At 38.1% G+C, this 15,680-nt stretch overlaps 1 protein-coding gene across 4 annotated transcripts in view; it reads left to right on the top strand.

The window, feature by feature from the left end:
- Positions 1 to 15,680, top strand: part of XPNPEP3 (X-prolyl aminopeptidase 3) — a 78,020-nt gene that overhangs the window by 24,642 nt on the left and 37,698 nt on the right. For all 4 annotated transcript variants that reach the window (XM_086712177.1, XM_086712179.1, XM_086712178.1 and 1 more), the window contains 2 exons: positions 4,763 to 5,170; positions 8,272 to 8,474. In XM_086712177.1, coding sequence (XP_086568303.1) covers positions 4,763 to 5,170; positions 8,272 to 8,474 — 611 coding nt within the window. The remainder of the gene's footprint in view (positions 1 to 4,762; positions 5,171 to 8,271; positions 8,475 to 15,680) is intronic.

The raw sequence follows: 15,680 nt of genomic DNA, 5'->3' as shown, positions 1-15,680 counted from the left end.
TCTAGGGTTAAAGTTCATTGCTTTATTACCCCCCCTTTTTTTCCTCCTTCGAATGATAAGAAAAGATACCTTTTTTACTTGGATAATTTTCTGTCACAACCAAAGAGTTCTTTTTTACTTTGAGATTTCAGAAGTGTGGAAGCATTTAGTTAATGGTCACTCCATAGTGTTGATGATTCATAAACTTGGGAAAATGTAGCCCGTGTTTTAAATGTTTCTCATGTAGTCATTTGTATGAAATTGGATTCAGGAAGATGAATGCCTTGAAGGGAGTAAAAGATAGTTTTCTAATCCCGTTTTGATTTCCAAATAATTGTATCTTTTTTAGAAGTTATTTTCCAATATATTTATATATGTGCTTTGTTATTAATGAGAATGAGAGAGAACACATATATTAAGGTCGTTAAAATTGTGAATTTTCTTATTTTCCAAATTTAAAAAAACCCACAAAATGAATTGATTTTTAATTTAGTTTTATTACATGGACTGTAGCTGTGAAGAAACCAAAAGCAAAGCAAACCAAAAGGAAAGGGAAAAAGGAGAAGACAAAAGGAAAGGTCGGATGATCTATCAATTATAATCAGCCTCTGCTTTTATAAGAGTATCTACTGCTTGGGTAAACTGGGAAGTTTCCAATGTTGGGTAACAGTGGCAGACTTAACATACGTAATTACCAGTCAGATAGTTCTGGCACAAAGGTCAGAATTCTGCCCAAAAGCCCTAGAGAACTCTTAGCCAGCTTAATCCAGGGGAAAAAGAAATGCACTATGAGGGGCACCTGGGTAACTTAGCTGGGTAAACATCAGACTCTTGATTTCAGCTCAGGTTGTGATGATCTCACAGTTTGTGAGTTTGAGTCCTGTGTTGGGCTCTGTGCTGTCAGCTTGGGATTCTCTTTCTCTCTCTCTCTCTCTCTCTCTCTCTCTCTCTCTCTCTCTCAAAATAAATAAACTTAAAAACAAAAAGAAAGAAAAGAAATGCCATGTGAGCTCTTCTAGGACTGACTCTGTTGCTTATCTTTTATTTCTTACCAACTTCATCAATAAAAGTGTACATTTTTTTCTGTTGTAAATGAATAAGAGTTAAATAAAATTTGATATTAATGGAATGCAAACAACAGAGTTGGCTGGAGAGATAAACTATACATAGGTAAAACAACTAGATGGTTCCAAGGTAATCATAAACAACTGAGTTACATGTACTGAACATGAGTACTAAAAAAATTCAGAGGTCTTTGATCCAGCAATGTCTGTCCTAGGACTATGATAGAACTAAAAGCACCAGTACATAGGGCATAAAAGTAGCAGGATATAAGTACAAAGATGGTTATTATTACAGCAAAAACTGAAAACAATGTAAATGCCCACCAGTATGGAAATGGACCAACAAGTTTTGATATATCAACCCCAAAAATATTTATGGAGACGTCAAGCAGAATGAACTGAAGCTATGCAAGATGACTTGGTGAGAGGAATTTCTATAAGATATCGCTGTGATAGAAAAAGCAAGATACAGAAGAATGTCTAGTATCCCATTTTTGTAAAATACTAGTGACCAAAAAACCCTAAATGCAAGTATATGAGTATTGAGAAAAATAGGAAAGGATATGTGCCACATTACCAACGTGGGTGAGGTATTGATGTGGGTAGAAGGGAAGGGGAGTGAAGAGTCAAACAGCAAAGGAAAAGGGGGAAAATATTTAACTATTGAGAGTTCAGTATGATGTGATTACACTTATACACAACTATAGGATGTATATATATAAGAAAATGAAACAGTTAGCTTAAATCAGAGGGACAAATCAATGTGATCTAGGCTAATCAGGAAAGCCTTTTGAATGAGAGGAGTCTAAAAACAAACATGCATTGAGCCCAAAATCTTGGGAGTGGAATTGCTATGGAGGGAGAAGAAATTTTGGAAAAGGGACACATCATAAGCAAGGTACTAGGGAAAGAATAGATTAGAGCTATGTAAGACAGAAGAAGGAATTAATTTCAGAATAATTGGAGAAATGATTTTAAAAAGTTGGCCAAATCACCAAAGACCATATATTGTGTGATTTCATCATATTAAATCTCTACAAGAGACAAATCCATAAAGACAGAAAATAGATTACTGGTTGCCAAGGGCTGTGGGTGCAGATTGGGAGGAGATGGGGAGTGACTACTAATGGGCAAGGGTTTCTTTTGGGAGTGATGAAATACTCTAAAACTGACTTTTGTTTTTTTTTTGTTTTTTTTTTTAATTTTTTAATGTTTATTTATTTTTGAGACAGAGGCAGAGCATGAACGGGGGAGGGTCAGAGAGAGAGGGAGACACAGAATCTGAAGCAGGCTCCAGGCTCTGAGCTGTCAGCACAGAGCCCGATGCGGGGCTCAAACTCACGGACCTGAGTGAGATTATGACCTGAGCCGAAGTTGGACGCTCAACCGACTGAGCCACCCAGGCGCCCCTCTAAAACTGATTTTTGTAATATTTGCACAATTGTGTGAATATACCAGAAACCACTGATTTGTATACTTTAAGTGGGTAGATTGTACGGTATGTAAATAATATCTCAATAAAGCTGCTTTTTTTAAGTTAAATAAATAAATATAAAGATATTTATGTTTATAAATAAATATAAAGATAAATTGGAATCCTCTGGTAGAAAGCATTAAAATCTACTTGAGTTTGAATTTGATGTAATGGACAATAAAGAGCCATTGTAGGTCATGAGTATGGAATGGACTGTCCATGATTTCTCTCTTTTATTCTCTTTTTCTCTTTATTTGGAATTTTTATTATAAAAGTATATACTCATTGAAACAAAACTCAAGTAATATTAAAAAGCATGTTAAAAAGAAAATTTTAGTCTTAACTCAATCCCCATAGATTACTACTATAAAAATTGAGATTCTTTACTAAATTTTTTCTCTCTTCTTTTTTTCTTTTTCTTTTATTTTATTTTTTTTTTTTAAATTTTTTTTTTCAACGTTTATTTATTTTTGGGACAGAGAGAGACAGAGCTTGAACGGGCGAGGGGCAGAGAGAGAGGGAGACACAGAATCGGAAACAGGCTCCAGGCTCTGAGCCATCAGCCCAGAGCCCGATGCGGGGCTCGAACTCACGGACCGTGAGATCGTGACCTGGTTGAAGTCGGACGCTTAACCGACTGCGCCACCCAGGCGCCCCCTTTTTATTCTTTTTTAACATAAATGAGATCATATTATCCATCTTGTTCTGTAATTTTTTCATACAGCAGTATTTCATGGCTATCTTTTCATACTTGCATATGAAGCCTCGATACTACAGGGAATAATAATAGTACTCCACATCATGGAATCAATGTAAAGATTAAACGAGTTGATAACTGTAAATAATTAGGATAGTACCAGACACATAAAAAGTATTCAGTAAGCATCAGGTGTTGTTTTACTATTATTAATGCTAAGTATAGGCTGAGGGATACAGCTTTGATGAGTGTTTTCATAGTTCTTTTACTTTGGAACCTAAAGCAAGAGCAGGCATGATTTCCATTTCAGAAGGGAAGCATTCACCCAGTCACCACTGGGCTAGAAGCCAGACAGTCTGCTGGGTGCTAATATTGAGAACTAACACATAACATTTCATAACACAGGTTCTTTTTTTTTTTTTTTTTTCAACGTTTTTTATTTATTTTTGGGACAGAGAGAGACAGAGCATGAACGGGGGAGGGGCAGAGAGAGAGGGAGACACAGAATGGGAAGCAGGCTCCAGGCTCTGAGCCATCAGCCCAGAGCCCGACGCGGGGCTCGAACTCACGGACCGCGAGATCGTGACCTGGCTGAAGTCGGACGCTTAACCGACTGCGCCACCCAGGCGCCCCTCATAACACAGGTTCTTAATACAAGTTTTGTGGGAGGGCTTAGGGGAATCAGATATTCTTGAAATTGTATGTCCAAAGTTTGTGTGTGCCTAGGTGCAGTAAACAGTGAATCCACAGCTTTTTAAAGATTCCCTAGGGAGTCTTCAATCCTTAAGAACCACATGTTTTATCAAGTTTACTTCTCCTGACAGCTCTAAGGAGTAGATAATATTATTAAAGTTTTTTAAAAATACAAAGATGACCCCAATTGGAAAATACAAAGATTTTCCCTCAGGGAGGGAACCCTTAAGGAGATTATATGTACCCAGCTCTACTATTAATACAAAAAGACCTATTAGAAGGGTATTATTATGCTTTGGAAATTCAGAAGGAGATTGGCCTTATTATGTTAAAAATTATACATCATTTAACAAATAATTTATCAAGTGCCCGCTATATTCCAGTTGTTATTCTAGGCTCCAGGAATATAACACTGAACAAACAGACAAAAATCTATGTCCTCATGGAGTTTACATTCTTTCAGGAAAGTCATACACGGATAATGTGATCCTTCTCCTCGCCTTTCATGTTGATACTTTAAGTCAACCTTATTATATATGCCTAGCAATGCCTTCCACATGATAATGTTTAGTAAATATTTGATCAAATGAGTAAAAGAATGAAAGAGCTACAAAAGATATTAAGGGGTCATGATCCTGGTTTTCACGCAGGACCACGTTTAACTATCATTTCCAAAATTTTTACAGTGGAATAGAAAATTTGGACCTGTGCCATCTCCTTCATTCCCCATGTGCTATGAATAGATTTGGCATAAATTGAAGAAATGAACTTGTGTGTTTCCATCTAATATTGTTACCTTAAAAGTACTTTGGCACTATATAAATGCAAAGCATCATTGTTATTTCTCATTTCTAGGAGAGGTGACGCCAGGACTATCTCAAGTGGAATATGCACTTCGCAGACACAAACTAATGTCTCTGATTCACAAGGAAACACAAGGGCAGAGTGGGACAGACCAGACGGTGGTTCTGCTGTCCAACCCTACATACTACATGAGCAATGATATCCCCTATACTTTCCACCAAGACAACAATTTCCTGTACCTGTGTGGATTCCAAGAGCCCGATAGCATTCTGGTCCTTCAGAGCCTCCCTGGCAAGCAGTTACCAGCACATAAGGCCATGCTTTTTGTACCTCGGAGAGACCCTAGTCGAGAACTTTGGGATGGCCCACGATCTGGCACTGATGGAGCAATAGCTTTAACAGGAGTGGATGAAGCCTATACACTAGAAGAATTTCAACATCTAGTACCAAAATTGAAAGGTAATAAATGGAACAGAGGTCAAATCACAGGCCAGATTTGGGATTAAGACCTTCCTTGCCTATTTAGACGAAGTTGTTAATTTTTTCTTTCTCTTTTTTAAAAATTTATTTATTTATTTTGAGAGAGTGAGTGCACAAGCACAGGAGGGACAGAGAGAGAGAGAGAGAGAGAGAGAGAATCCCAAACGGGCTCCGTGCTATCAGCACAGAGCCGGACACAAGGCTCAAGGTCTCAGGAACTGTGAGATCATGACCTGAGCTGAGATCAAGAGCCAAACACTTAACCGACTGAGCCACCCAGGCGTCCCTAAAGTTCTTAATTTTCTAAAATGATGATCATGGCAGCATTTCCTTGAGCACCATGAAAGGAACATAAATCTTTTCCACAAGACTACTTTAAATATTTCATTTACTCATTTGCTAAGTCTTTGTTAAATTATTCATTCATAGAGACTGTGAACTGTCCTAGTTTGAAATCGCAGAGAGAATTTTCTTTTAAAGTGGAGGATGGGCATGGATCACTCTTCAAGATTACCAACGAATCCATCCACCTTTGACCACTACATATTACTTCTGCCAACTCTTCAGAAAGAAGCAGTATTCTCAAAGAATGATCAGTGCTTCACCAGCATCACAATTACCTGGTGATACATACTGGAATTACAAAAGCATAGTAGATAGTGGAAATGTAAAATCTTAGCTCCCCCCTTCCATATCTGTTAGATCAGAATCTGCCTTTTAACAAGATTCTCAGGAGATTCATATAGTACAGAGTTGAGTCCATGCCACTCAAAATAGTCACTTTTTCTACATTTCTTCTGGTAAAATTATAATCACTCATAACATTTTGAGATTCTTTTTCTGGAACTTTTTAGAATCTACACTACATTATAAACTGTCTTTAATGATTCTTGTAAATCTACAGCCTGGGAAGCATTTTATTTTTTGAAGTGTCCAAAAGACACTTAGAGCCAAATTGGTAAATAACATAGATAATCAAATTGTAAAGTACTAATTTTAGACAAAATAATATATGACTGTAAAATTAAAGTCTAATTTTAGACAAAATAATATATGGTGTAAAATTAAAGTCTAATTTTCTAATGTCTAATTTTCTAAAGTCTAATTTATAATGGTTTATAAACCATTTCTGAAGTCAGTTTCTAAAAGAGAATTCCAAAATTGTTTCCAATGATCATGGAATTTATTGGACTTGTTTCATACAAAGCCTCCTTTGAAAGAAAATACTCAGTTGAATATGCAAGTTCCAGTATGCTTGAATTGTTTCATTGCTTTATACAAGTGTTCTCTATTTTACAGAGATAATTACTCAGCTAAACTAGTGGAACTTTTTCATATCTTCAAAGTTGTCATAAATGTGGGATACAGAATCATTTTCTTTTTAGCTTTTTGATTTTCTGAATTAGTTGCTAGCTGTCCTATTCAACAGTCTAAATTTCATTAACCCAGTATTGTTAAAACCTTACACCAAATGTATTTCTCAAAAGTACTTCTCATTCACCGTCCTTTTTGTTTTTTAATGTTTATTCATTTCTGAGAGAGAGAGAGAGAGAGAGAGAGAGAGAGAGAGAGAGAACAAGTGGGGGAGGGGCAAAGAGAGAGGAAGGCACAGAATCTGAAGCAGTTCTAGGCTCTGAGCTGTCAGCACAGAGCCTGATGTGGGGCTTGAACCCATGAACCTGACCAGCTCAGATCATGACCTGAGCTGAAGTCAGACGCTCAACCAACTGAGCCACCCAAGCGCCCCTCATTCACCATTCTTAATGTTAGTAGTTTACTAGACAAAAGCAGCAGGCAAAGGAAAAGATTCATGAAATCGTATTTATGTAAAAATTTAAAAACCAAAAAAACCTGGGCTATGATTTCATACACTGAAAACAGGTAGTAGAGGTTGTTTTACTTTTTAAAAACTACAATTAAATTTCTATTAAAAGTAAGATTAGCATTTGACATGTAATATATATTAAAAACCATTTTTATTTCAAAATGAAAATATTTAGGAGATTGTATCACTAATATATAGCCAATAAAAATTTTTAGGGTTTTTCCCTTTTCTGTCCCAAATACTCTGTGTAAAACATACATTCAGACTTCAGTTGTTGGAAATGCTGCTAATAAGCCATCTCAGGAAAATAGAAAGGGACGAATGGAGACCTGGTTTAAATGGGAACATTTTCATCATGAGCCTTCTCATCATGTATCTCAGGCACATACAGACTATTTCCTGGTCTCTAAAGTTAAAAGGAGAGCTGTGGTCTTCTAGTGAGAATACATGGCAGATGAGAAAGGAAAAGCCCTGGGTAAGTGTGGTCTAGCACATATCATCAACTATAGTGTTTCTATAGCCGTGAATATTTGCTCCTAAATGCAATAAGAACCTCATTCACTAACACAGAGATTGTGAAGAAGGGGAACACTTAAAAAAATTTTTTTCTTAATGTTTGTTCATTCTTTGAGAGAGATAGAGAGACAGCATGAGCAGGGGAGAGGCAGAGAGAGGGAGACACAGAATCCAAAGCAGTCTCCAGGCTCTGAGCCGCCAGCACAGAGCCTGATGCGGGGCCCAGACTCACAAACCGTGAGATCATGACCCGAGCCAAAGTCGGACCCTTAACCGACTGAGCCACCCAGGCGCCCTAGAAAGGGAACACTTAACCACGTCATGATCTGAGTACTTTTTTCTGTCCGTTCATGTTCAGTAATTCAGCAGGGCATCTAGCTCAATTGTAGTGTGGAGAACACTTTTATAGTTGTTCTTTAATGATTAGTAAATAATAAAATCAAAGCTTGAGAAGAGCTTTAGTCCCATCTATCATCTATATAAAGAACACTGAAGTTTAGGGGCAGAGAAGCTGGATATTCGGTGTCAGAATATCTTGCCATTCTCAGGGAATAGCCTTTCCAGTGATAGGTGATCTAACCTTTCAGTTGCTTCAGTCCTGAGAGAGTTTTTGCTCACTTCAGAATTCCACGCCACAGGTTTTATGGTTTTGACTCTTGTTCAAGTCATTATAGCAGTTGGTATTTCTTGTTGCTGTTAGTTTTATTTTAAAATTTATTTTCTTGCTGCTCATTTTAAGATGAGACAAATATGGTCTGGTATGACTGGATGAGGCCCTCTCACGCACAGCTTCACTCTGACTACATGCAGCATCTGACTGAGGTCAAAGCCAGGAGCAAGAATAAGGTCCGGGCTGTCCAGCAGCTGGTACAGCGCCTCCGGCTGATCAAATCTCCTGCAGAAATTGAGCGAATGCAGATTGCTGGGAAGCTGACATCACAGGTATGGTTCCTATTGAAAAAGTTTTCTCCAAATTAAAAAAATCTAACTTCCTAGGGTTCAGTGGGTACCTTGAGGTTGTGTACCCGAGGGAGGAATTTCATAGTAGGTGAACATCTACCTTCTGCTTTAGTTTAGTGAACATGTCTAGAAACTTGCTCAATACCTTGCAAGGCAAAATAAAGCTGCCTTGCATCTTTTATCCATGATCTTAGTTGTTTCTCTGTGGGACAACATAAATTAATTAGTGGTATTCCCTTTCCTTATGATAACTGCAATAACAGTGGCAGTTAAACACAGTTTGATTGCTAAAGAAGACTCAGGACCCAGAATGGCAGTACTTATAAGTCTGTAACTTATTATAGGAAAGGGGTATAGTATAGCAACAGCATTAAAGTAAGCATACCTGTCACAGTCAATGGCCATCCCACAAAAAGGATCCAGAGAAGCCAAGTGCAGGATCTTGTCCTATCTCAGCAAGGGCCAGGTGGGATGCATTTTCTCTCATGGATAAGGAACCACAGATGTGGTGGTGTGGTGATGTACACACACAGAATATCTTGGAACCAAGGAGCCCAAAATGGAATCTCACCTAGGGATTTTTGGGTTTTGCTCATATTGGCATATTCCTGCTATGTAACAGCAGAGCTCCTAGACCAGTACAAACCATTAATCTCACTGTTACCAGTATTGAGAAACCGATACAAACTGCCCCAAAATTCCTTGCAACACTTTTCATTAATTGTGGTGAAATATATACAGCATAAAATTTGCCAATTTAGCCATTTTTAAGTATATAGTTCAGTGGCATTAAATACATTCACATTGTTGTACAACCACCACCACTGTATATCTCCAGAACTATTTCATGATCCCCTGCTGAAACTCTATACTCATTAGACAATAACTGCCCATTTCTCCTTCCCTCTAACCCTTGGTGACTACCATTTTATTTCCTGTTTCTATAATTTGACTACTTTAGGTACCTCATATAAGTGAGTCATAACAATATTTGTTCTTTTGTTTTTGACTTATTTCACTTAGCAAAATGTCTCCAGGATTCAACCATGCTCTGGTATATATCAGAATTTACCTTCTTTTTAAGGCTGAGTAATAGACCATTTTATGTATATGCAACATTTTATTTATCTATTCATCTATTGATGGACAATTGGGTTGTTTTTTTTTCGTTAATTTTTTTAATTTTATTTTTTTAAATTTACATCCAAATTAGTTAGCGTATAGTGCAACAATGATTCCAAGAGTAGATTCCTTAATGCCTCTTACCCATTTAGCCCATCCCCCTCCCACAACCCCTCCAGTAACCCTCAGTTTGTTCTCCATATTTATGAGTCTCTTATGCTTTGTCCTCCTCCCTGTTTTTATATTATTTTTGTTTCCCTTCCCTTATGTTCATCTGTTTTGTCTCTTAAAGTCCTCATATGAGTGAAGTCATGATTTTTGTCTTTCTCTGACTGACTAATTTCACTTAGCATAATACCCTCCAGTTCCATCCACATAGTTGCAAATGGCAAGATTTCGTTCTTTTTGATTGCTGAGTAATACTCCATTGTGTGTGTGTGTCTGTGTGTGTGTGTGTGTGTGTGTGTGTGTGTGTGTGTGTGTGTGTATACCACATCTTCTTTATCCATTCATCCATCGATGGGCATTTGGGCTCTTTCCATACTTTGGCTATCGTTGATTGCTGCTCTAAACATGGGGGTGCATGTGTCCCTCCAAAACAGCATACCTCCCTTGGATAAATACCTAGTAGTGCAATTGCTGGGTCATAGGGTAGTTGTATTTTTAATTTTTTGAGGAACCTCCATACTGTTTTCCAGAGTGAATGCGCCAGCTTGCATTCCCACCAACAATGCAAAAGAGATCCTCTTTCTCCGCATCCTTGCCAACATCTCTTGTTGCCCAAGTTGTGAATGTTAGCCATTCTGACAGGTGTAAGGTGGTATCTCATTGTGGTTTTGATTTGTATTTCCCTGATGATGAATGATGTTGAGCATTTTTTCATGTGTCGGTTGGCCATCTGGTTGTCTTCTTTCCTTATAAGGAAAGACACTTCTCTGGAGAAGTGAATATTCATGTCTTTGCTCATTTCTTTACTGGATTATTTGTTTTTTGGGTGTTGAATTTGATAAGTTCTTTATAGATTTTGGTTTCTAACCCTTTATGTGATCTGTCATTTGCAAATATCTTCTCCCATTCTGTCGGTTGCCTTTTAGTTTTGCTGATTGTGTTGTTTCTGTCTTTAGGCTAGTGTGAATAATTCTGCAATGCACATTCTACTTTTCAAACCCCTGTTCTCATTTCTTTTGGATATATGCCCAGAAGTAGAATTACTAGATCAAATGGTAATTCTGTGTTCAATATTTTGAGGAACCACCATACTGTTTTTCATAGCACCTGTGCCGTTTTACATTCCCACTGACACTGGACAAGAGTTCCTATTTTTCCATATCCATTCAAACACTCGTTTTCTGTTTTTTGATGATAGACGTCCTTGTGGGTGTGAAAGGATATCTGACTGTGGTTTTGATTTGCATTTTTCTAATGGTTAGTGATGTTGAATGTCTTTTCATGTCTTTATTGCCTTCACAACACTTGTATGCTTCATCTATGCTTCATGCTATGCCTTGACCAAAGTCAATGTCATTCAGGAATTTAGCAAAACAGCTCAAGCTAATTCCAGGAAATAGCTCTCACAGAGCAGTCCATTCCCATGACCCACTATCAAGCCTTTTTTCTAATAAAACAATAATCCTTAGTGTGATATCATTTACTTGTCTTATAATATCCTATAGTCAGATAGATCATCAAAATGTACATGCAGAATCTAAATGTTTACAACATCCAGTGTGGGGTTAGTATGGATTTAAACAGATAGTGGAACCATCCATTTATACTTTTCCACGTTTTTCTAAGTATATAATTATTTTGTTGTTTGGATCTTTAAGTGTCTGGGTTGTTTTGTTTACATTTATTTTTGAGAGATGGAGCACAAGGAGGGGAGGGGCAGAGAGAAAGAGGGAGACACAGAATGGCTCTGAGCTATCAGCACAGAGCCCAACACGGGGCTTGAACCCATGAACCATGAGATCATGAACTGAGCTGAAGCCGTATGCTTAACTGGGTGAGTCACCCAGGCACCTCTGTAAGTGTCTGCTTCTTAATAAATCTGCTGAATTATTAATCTATCATTAATCAACTCTGAATATTTCTCAGACCAGTTCTTCTACATAGGGATAATGTACTGAGATAGCTTTAATTCAATCTCCCACTATATTTTATCATTAATATCAGTATTATGCTAAATTTGTTAGTATTTACAATATTAATTTTACTTATGCTTCCTTGTAATACCATATAGCAGCACCACTGTAGTTACAGTATAAATCAGAAAATCATGGTATAATTATTTTGTCCCTCCCAACACAATCTACCTTTTATTATAGCCATATATTATTTCTCATAGGACTATAGATCAGAGGCCATATCTCTGTTTTTTCAGGATTCAAAATATCTTGAGAACATAGCTAAATTCCTTCCCTCAGTTTAGGTGGTTTGACAGATATTGGTTCCCAGTTGGAAGAAACCAGCAACAGAACCTATTAATCTACTACAGGAACCACTCTAGTCCTGTTTAAAAGTTATCCAGTATTGGGGTGCCTGACTGGTTCCATCATTAGAACATGTGACTTGGTCTCGGGGTCATGAGTTCAAGCTTCATGTTGGTTGTAAAGATTACTAAAAAATTAAAAAAAAATTTTTAATAAAATAAAATTTGTTCAGTGCTCACAAACTGTGCTGTAGGGAAAGGATGGTTAGCATCCAGTCAAAGGGCTGAAGCTGTTAAAGAGCACCTGAATAGTTTGCATCCTCTAGTTAAAACTTACAGTAGAAAACAAAACTTTTTTTTTTTAATGTTTATTTATTTTTGAGACAGAGAGAGACAGACCATGAACAGGGGAGGGTCAGAGAGAGGGAGACACAGAATCTAACAGGCTCCAGGCTCTGAGCTGTCAACACAGAGCCCGAAGCGGAGCTCAAACTCACGGACCGCGAAATCATGACCTGAGCCGAAGTTGGCCGCTTAACCAACTAAGCCACCCAGGCGCCCCAGAAAACAAAACTTTCTTAAGACTGTAGGGCCCATAAGTGGCCCGTATTTGTGCATCACCTAGGTTTCTGCTGTGAGAATGCCTAGCCACTGTGCTTGGGATACCTTGGACTCCATTTGAATTAAGGTATCTAATAATCCAGCTTGTGTTTTAACACGCAGTCTTGTTCCCTTTGCTGAGTTGATTTGGGCGAGTTGTTTTAGTGTGTGATCTAATTATAAAATCCATTTTGTCAGCATCGTGTTATCTTTTCAAGTGGCTTGCCACTTTTGTCCTTACTCCTTAGACCTTAGTAGGTCTTTTTCAGCAGTATGTCTTTCCTCATTAAAAACAAATCTGCCTAACCAAATAACTCCTAGGCAGCTCCTGCTTCCATGAAGGCTCTCTTATTTCAAATGGTCTGACACCAGATATGTTGTCATGAGTACTGAGCGCTTTCGTACAGTGAGGAAATACATTTGATATCTTGAAAATGTTAATTCCCCCAGGCTTAGATCATATGAGTAGTAGTCACTCCTAAGTAGACTTTGGTTTGAGTGTTCCACAGAACTTCCCGTAACCAAACAAATTTCAGGAATGTGGACCCACCAAGTTATACCTAGTTCTTATCCTTTATCAGTGATCCATGTGTCCCAATTGTTCTTCCTCCTCATGCCTATTCACCTACAGTAACAGGGCAAATAGCTATTCTTACACATAATATTATTTTGACAGGTGGGATATGCAGTAGATAACATTCTACCACCATATTCTGGTACCTTTTTTAAACCATCATCACGATTAATGGCTATGTAATGTTCATTTAGATTATTAATATATTTCATATTCAACTAGCTAAATATTTTCTACATGTTGCTTTCCAACATAGCTCCTCTGTAGTAGATCCATCCTGTGAAATGAGAATCAAAAACATTTGCATTGTTGCATACAGTCCTAGACAGAGCTCCCATCTCTTGATCTATTTTGAGGACATATGTCACTGAGGGAAGTGTATTTGTTAGGTTAGCTATTGTTCAACTCTCTCTCAGAAGAGGAGACTTCATCAGACAGAGTCCTTTGCCCCAAGGGGCTTCTGGGTCAAAGCTAAGAGAAAATATTATTCTCTTCCTTTAAGCATCTCCTTAGACACCAAAATTATGTTAGATTTTCCTTTTTGTGGAACTCATTTTTTGGCTCCCTTCCCCTCAGTGACAATCTGGCCTTTCTTCCATTTGTCATTCATTTTAACCCACATCTTTACCACTGAAGAAGAATTTTCTGGTTAGTCCATTCCCAATAATAGAAGGACAAATTGGATACATACAGAAAAATGGGTCTAAACTATTGGCAACCAAAGCAATTTTTATTAACAATTTGAGCTTCAGTGGGGGCCAGTGGTCTATGTCTTTGTTTAGTACATTGCTGCCTGGCTTGAGTCCCTCCATGTCCATTCATTTCATGGACCTTCATTGCCATTTCAAGAGAATGAATCAGGCCATCAACTTGTTGATTCCATTTACCTTCCAACCCTGGCATCGGGTTTCTTTAGTAAGCATCATATGGCCTGCTTTGATTTGGCCTCAGACTTTCCATAGAGATTTCCAAAGAGCACTGGCCCCACATGTGGGGATCTTTTACTATCCAGTTATTTATGACCCACTTGTTAGACCAATTGAAAGTTGATTGGAAATAGCCTAGGATCAGTACTATCCAAACAGTAAGGCTTCTATTTGCATCTAGTTCTTTTGTCACAGGTAAGAACAGAGCATATAATGCAGCTCAGTGGACAAAATTGTATTACATTCTTCCATAAGGATTTTTTTTTTTTGAGGGAGAGAGAATCTTAAGCAGGTTCCATGTCCAGCACAGAGCCCGATGTGGGGCTTGATCTCGCGACCGTAAGATCTTGACCTGAGAGGAAATCAAGAGTCAGCCGCTTAACTGACTGAGCCACCCAGGCGCCCCTTGCAAAAGGATTCTACATTCTTCTGCACTCAGAGCACCTGCTTTCCATACAGAATTACTCTCAATTCTGGAGCTACCATCTATGAACCAGACCAATTGCCTGGCGTCCTTGGGCAGTTGGTTGAACGAAAAGAACCAAGGAAAAAAGACTTGTAAATATGAGTCTGTCCCATCCTCTGGTAGCATGCTCTATATAGTGCATTTTCATTTTATGATGGAACTTCTTTGGGTATCACCCCTCTTACTTAAATGTTGCTTTTCTGACATCACCAATGACATACATATTTCAGATCTTAATTTGCTCTTATAAGTCTTTTAGTTATTGGGGCTACCTCAGTAAATGCCCCACAATAAGTCAGCAGCTATCTTTCAAAAGACATAGAGTGGAAAGCAGCATCTAACAATGTCTTAGCCCCAAAGCCCAGAGGCTCTCTTGGAGTTGTGAGTATGCCTTTTGCTAGAAATTCTAGTGGGGATGAGTATGGATGGCTGACACTTTTAATATCATTTCAGCATTAAGATCATGTGATCCTAACATAATGGCTTAAGCCACAGCCTTCTGCAGTTCTAAGAAGGCTTCTTTTTGTTGAGGCCCCTAATCAAATAAGGCCTTTTTCGCTGTGATTTTATGAATTGGGGCCAAGAAAATCCCTAAGTGAAGTATAGTTTCTCTAAAAGCCAAATATGTACAGTTAGCTGTTGTTGAGCCTCTTTAATCTGAGGGTCAGGGAGTGATAACAGTTTATTCCTAGTGTCCTGTGGTGTGTCACGGATTGCTCCAACCCATGTCATCTCCCAAAATTTCGTAGTCTGTGTAGGGCCCTGGATTTCTAGCAAGGTTAATCAGTCATCCCCAGTCAGTCATATGATTTATGACCTTAGTAAAGTCGCTTTTAACTTGACCCACGGTTTCAGATGATAATCATTTGTATTGTCCAGCTATGTTAGATCTAGGTCCTGCTTCATCAGATTGTGACAATACTCAGAGGAGTTCTAATATTTTTGAGGTAATACTGTCTATTGGGAACCATTCTGCATGAATACAAATGGTTGTAGGCTCTCGCTGGTGACTGACAATGAGAAGACTGCATTAGCCAAATCAATAGAGAATACCAGTCACCTTTATCTTACA

Source organism: Puma concolor, chromosome B4 (assembly GCF_028749965.1).
Source record: "Puma concolor isolate L17-30 chromosome B4, mPumCon1.1.hap2, whole genome shotgun sequence".
Taxonomy (NCBI): Eukaryota; Metazoa; Chordata; class Mammalia; order Carnivora; family Felidae; genus Puma; species Puma concolor.
This window is presented reverse-complemented; position numbering and strand designations above follow the sequence as displayed.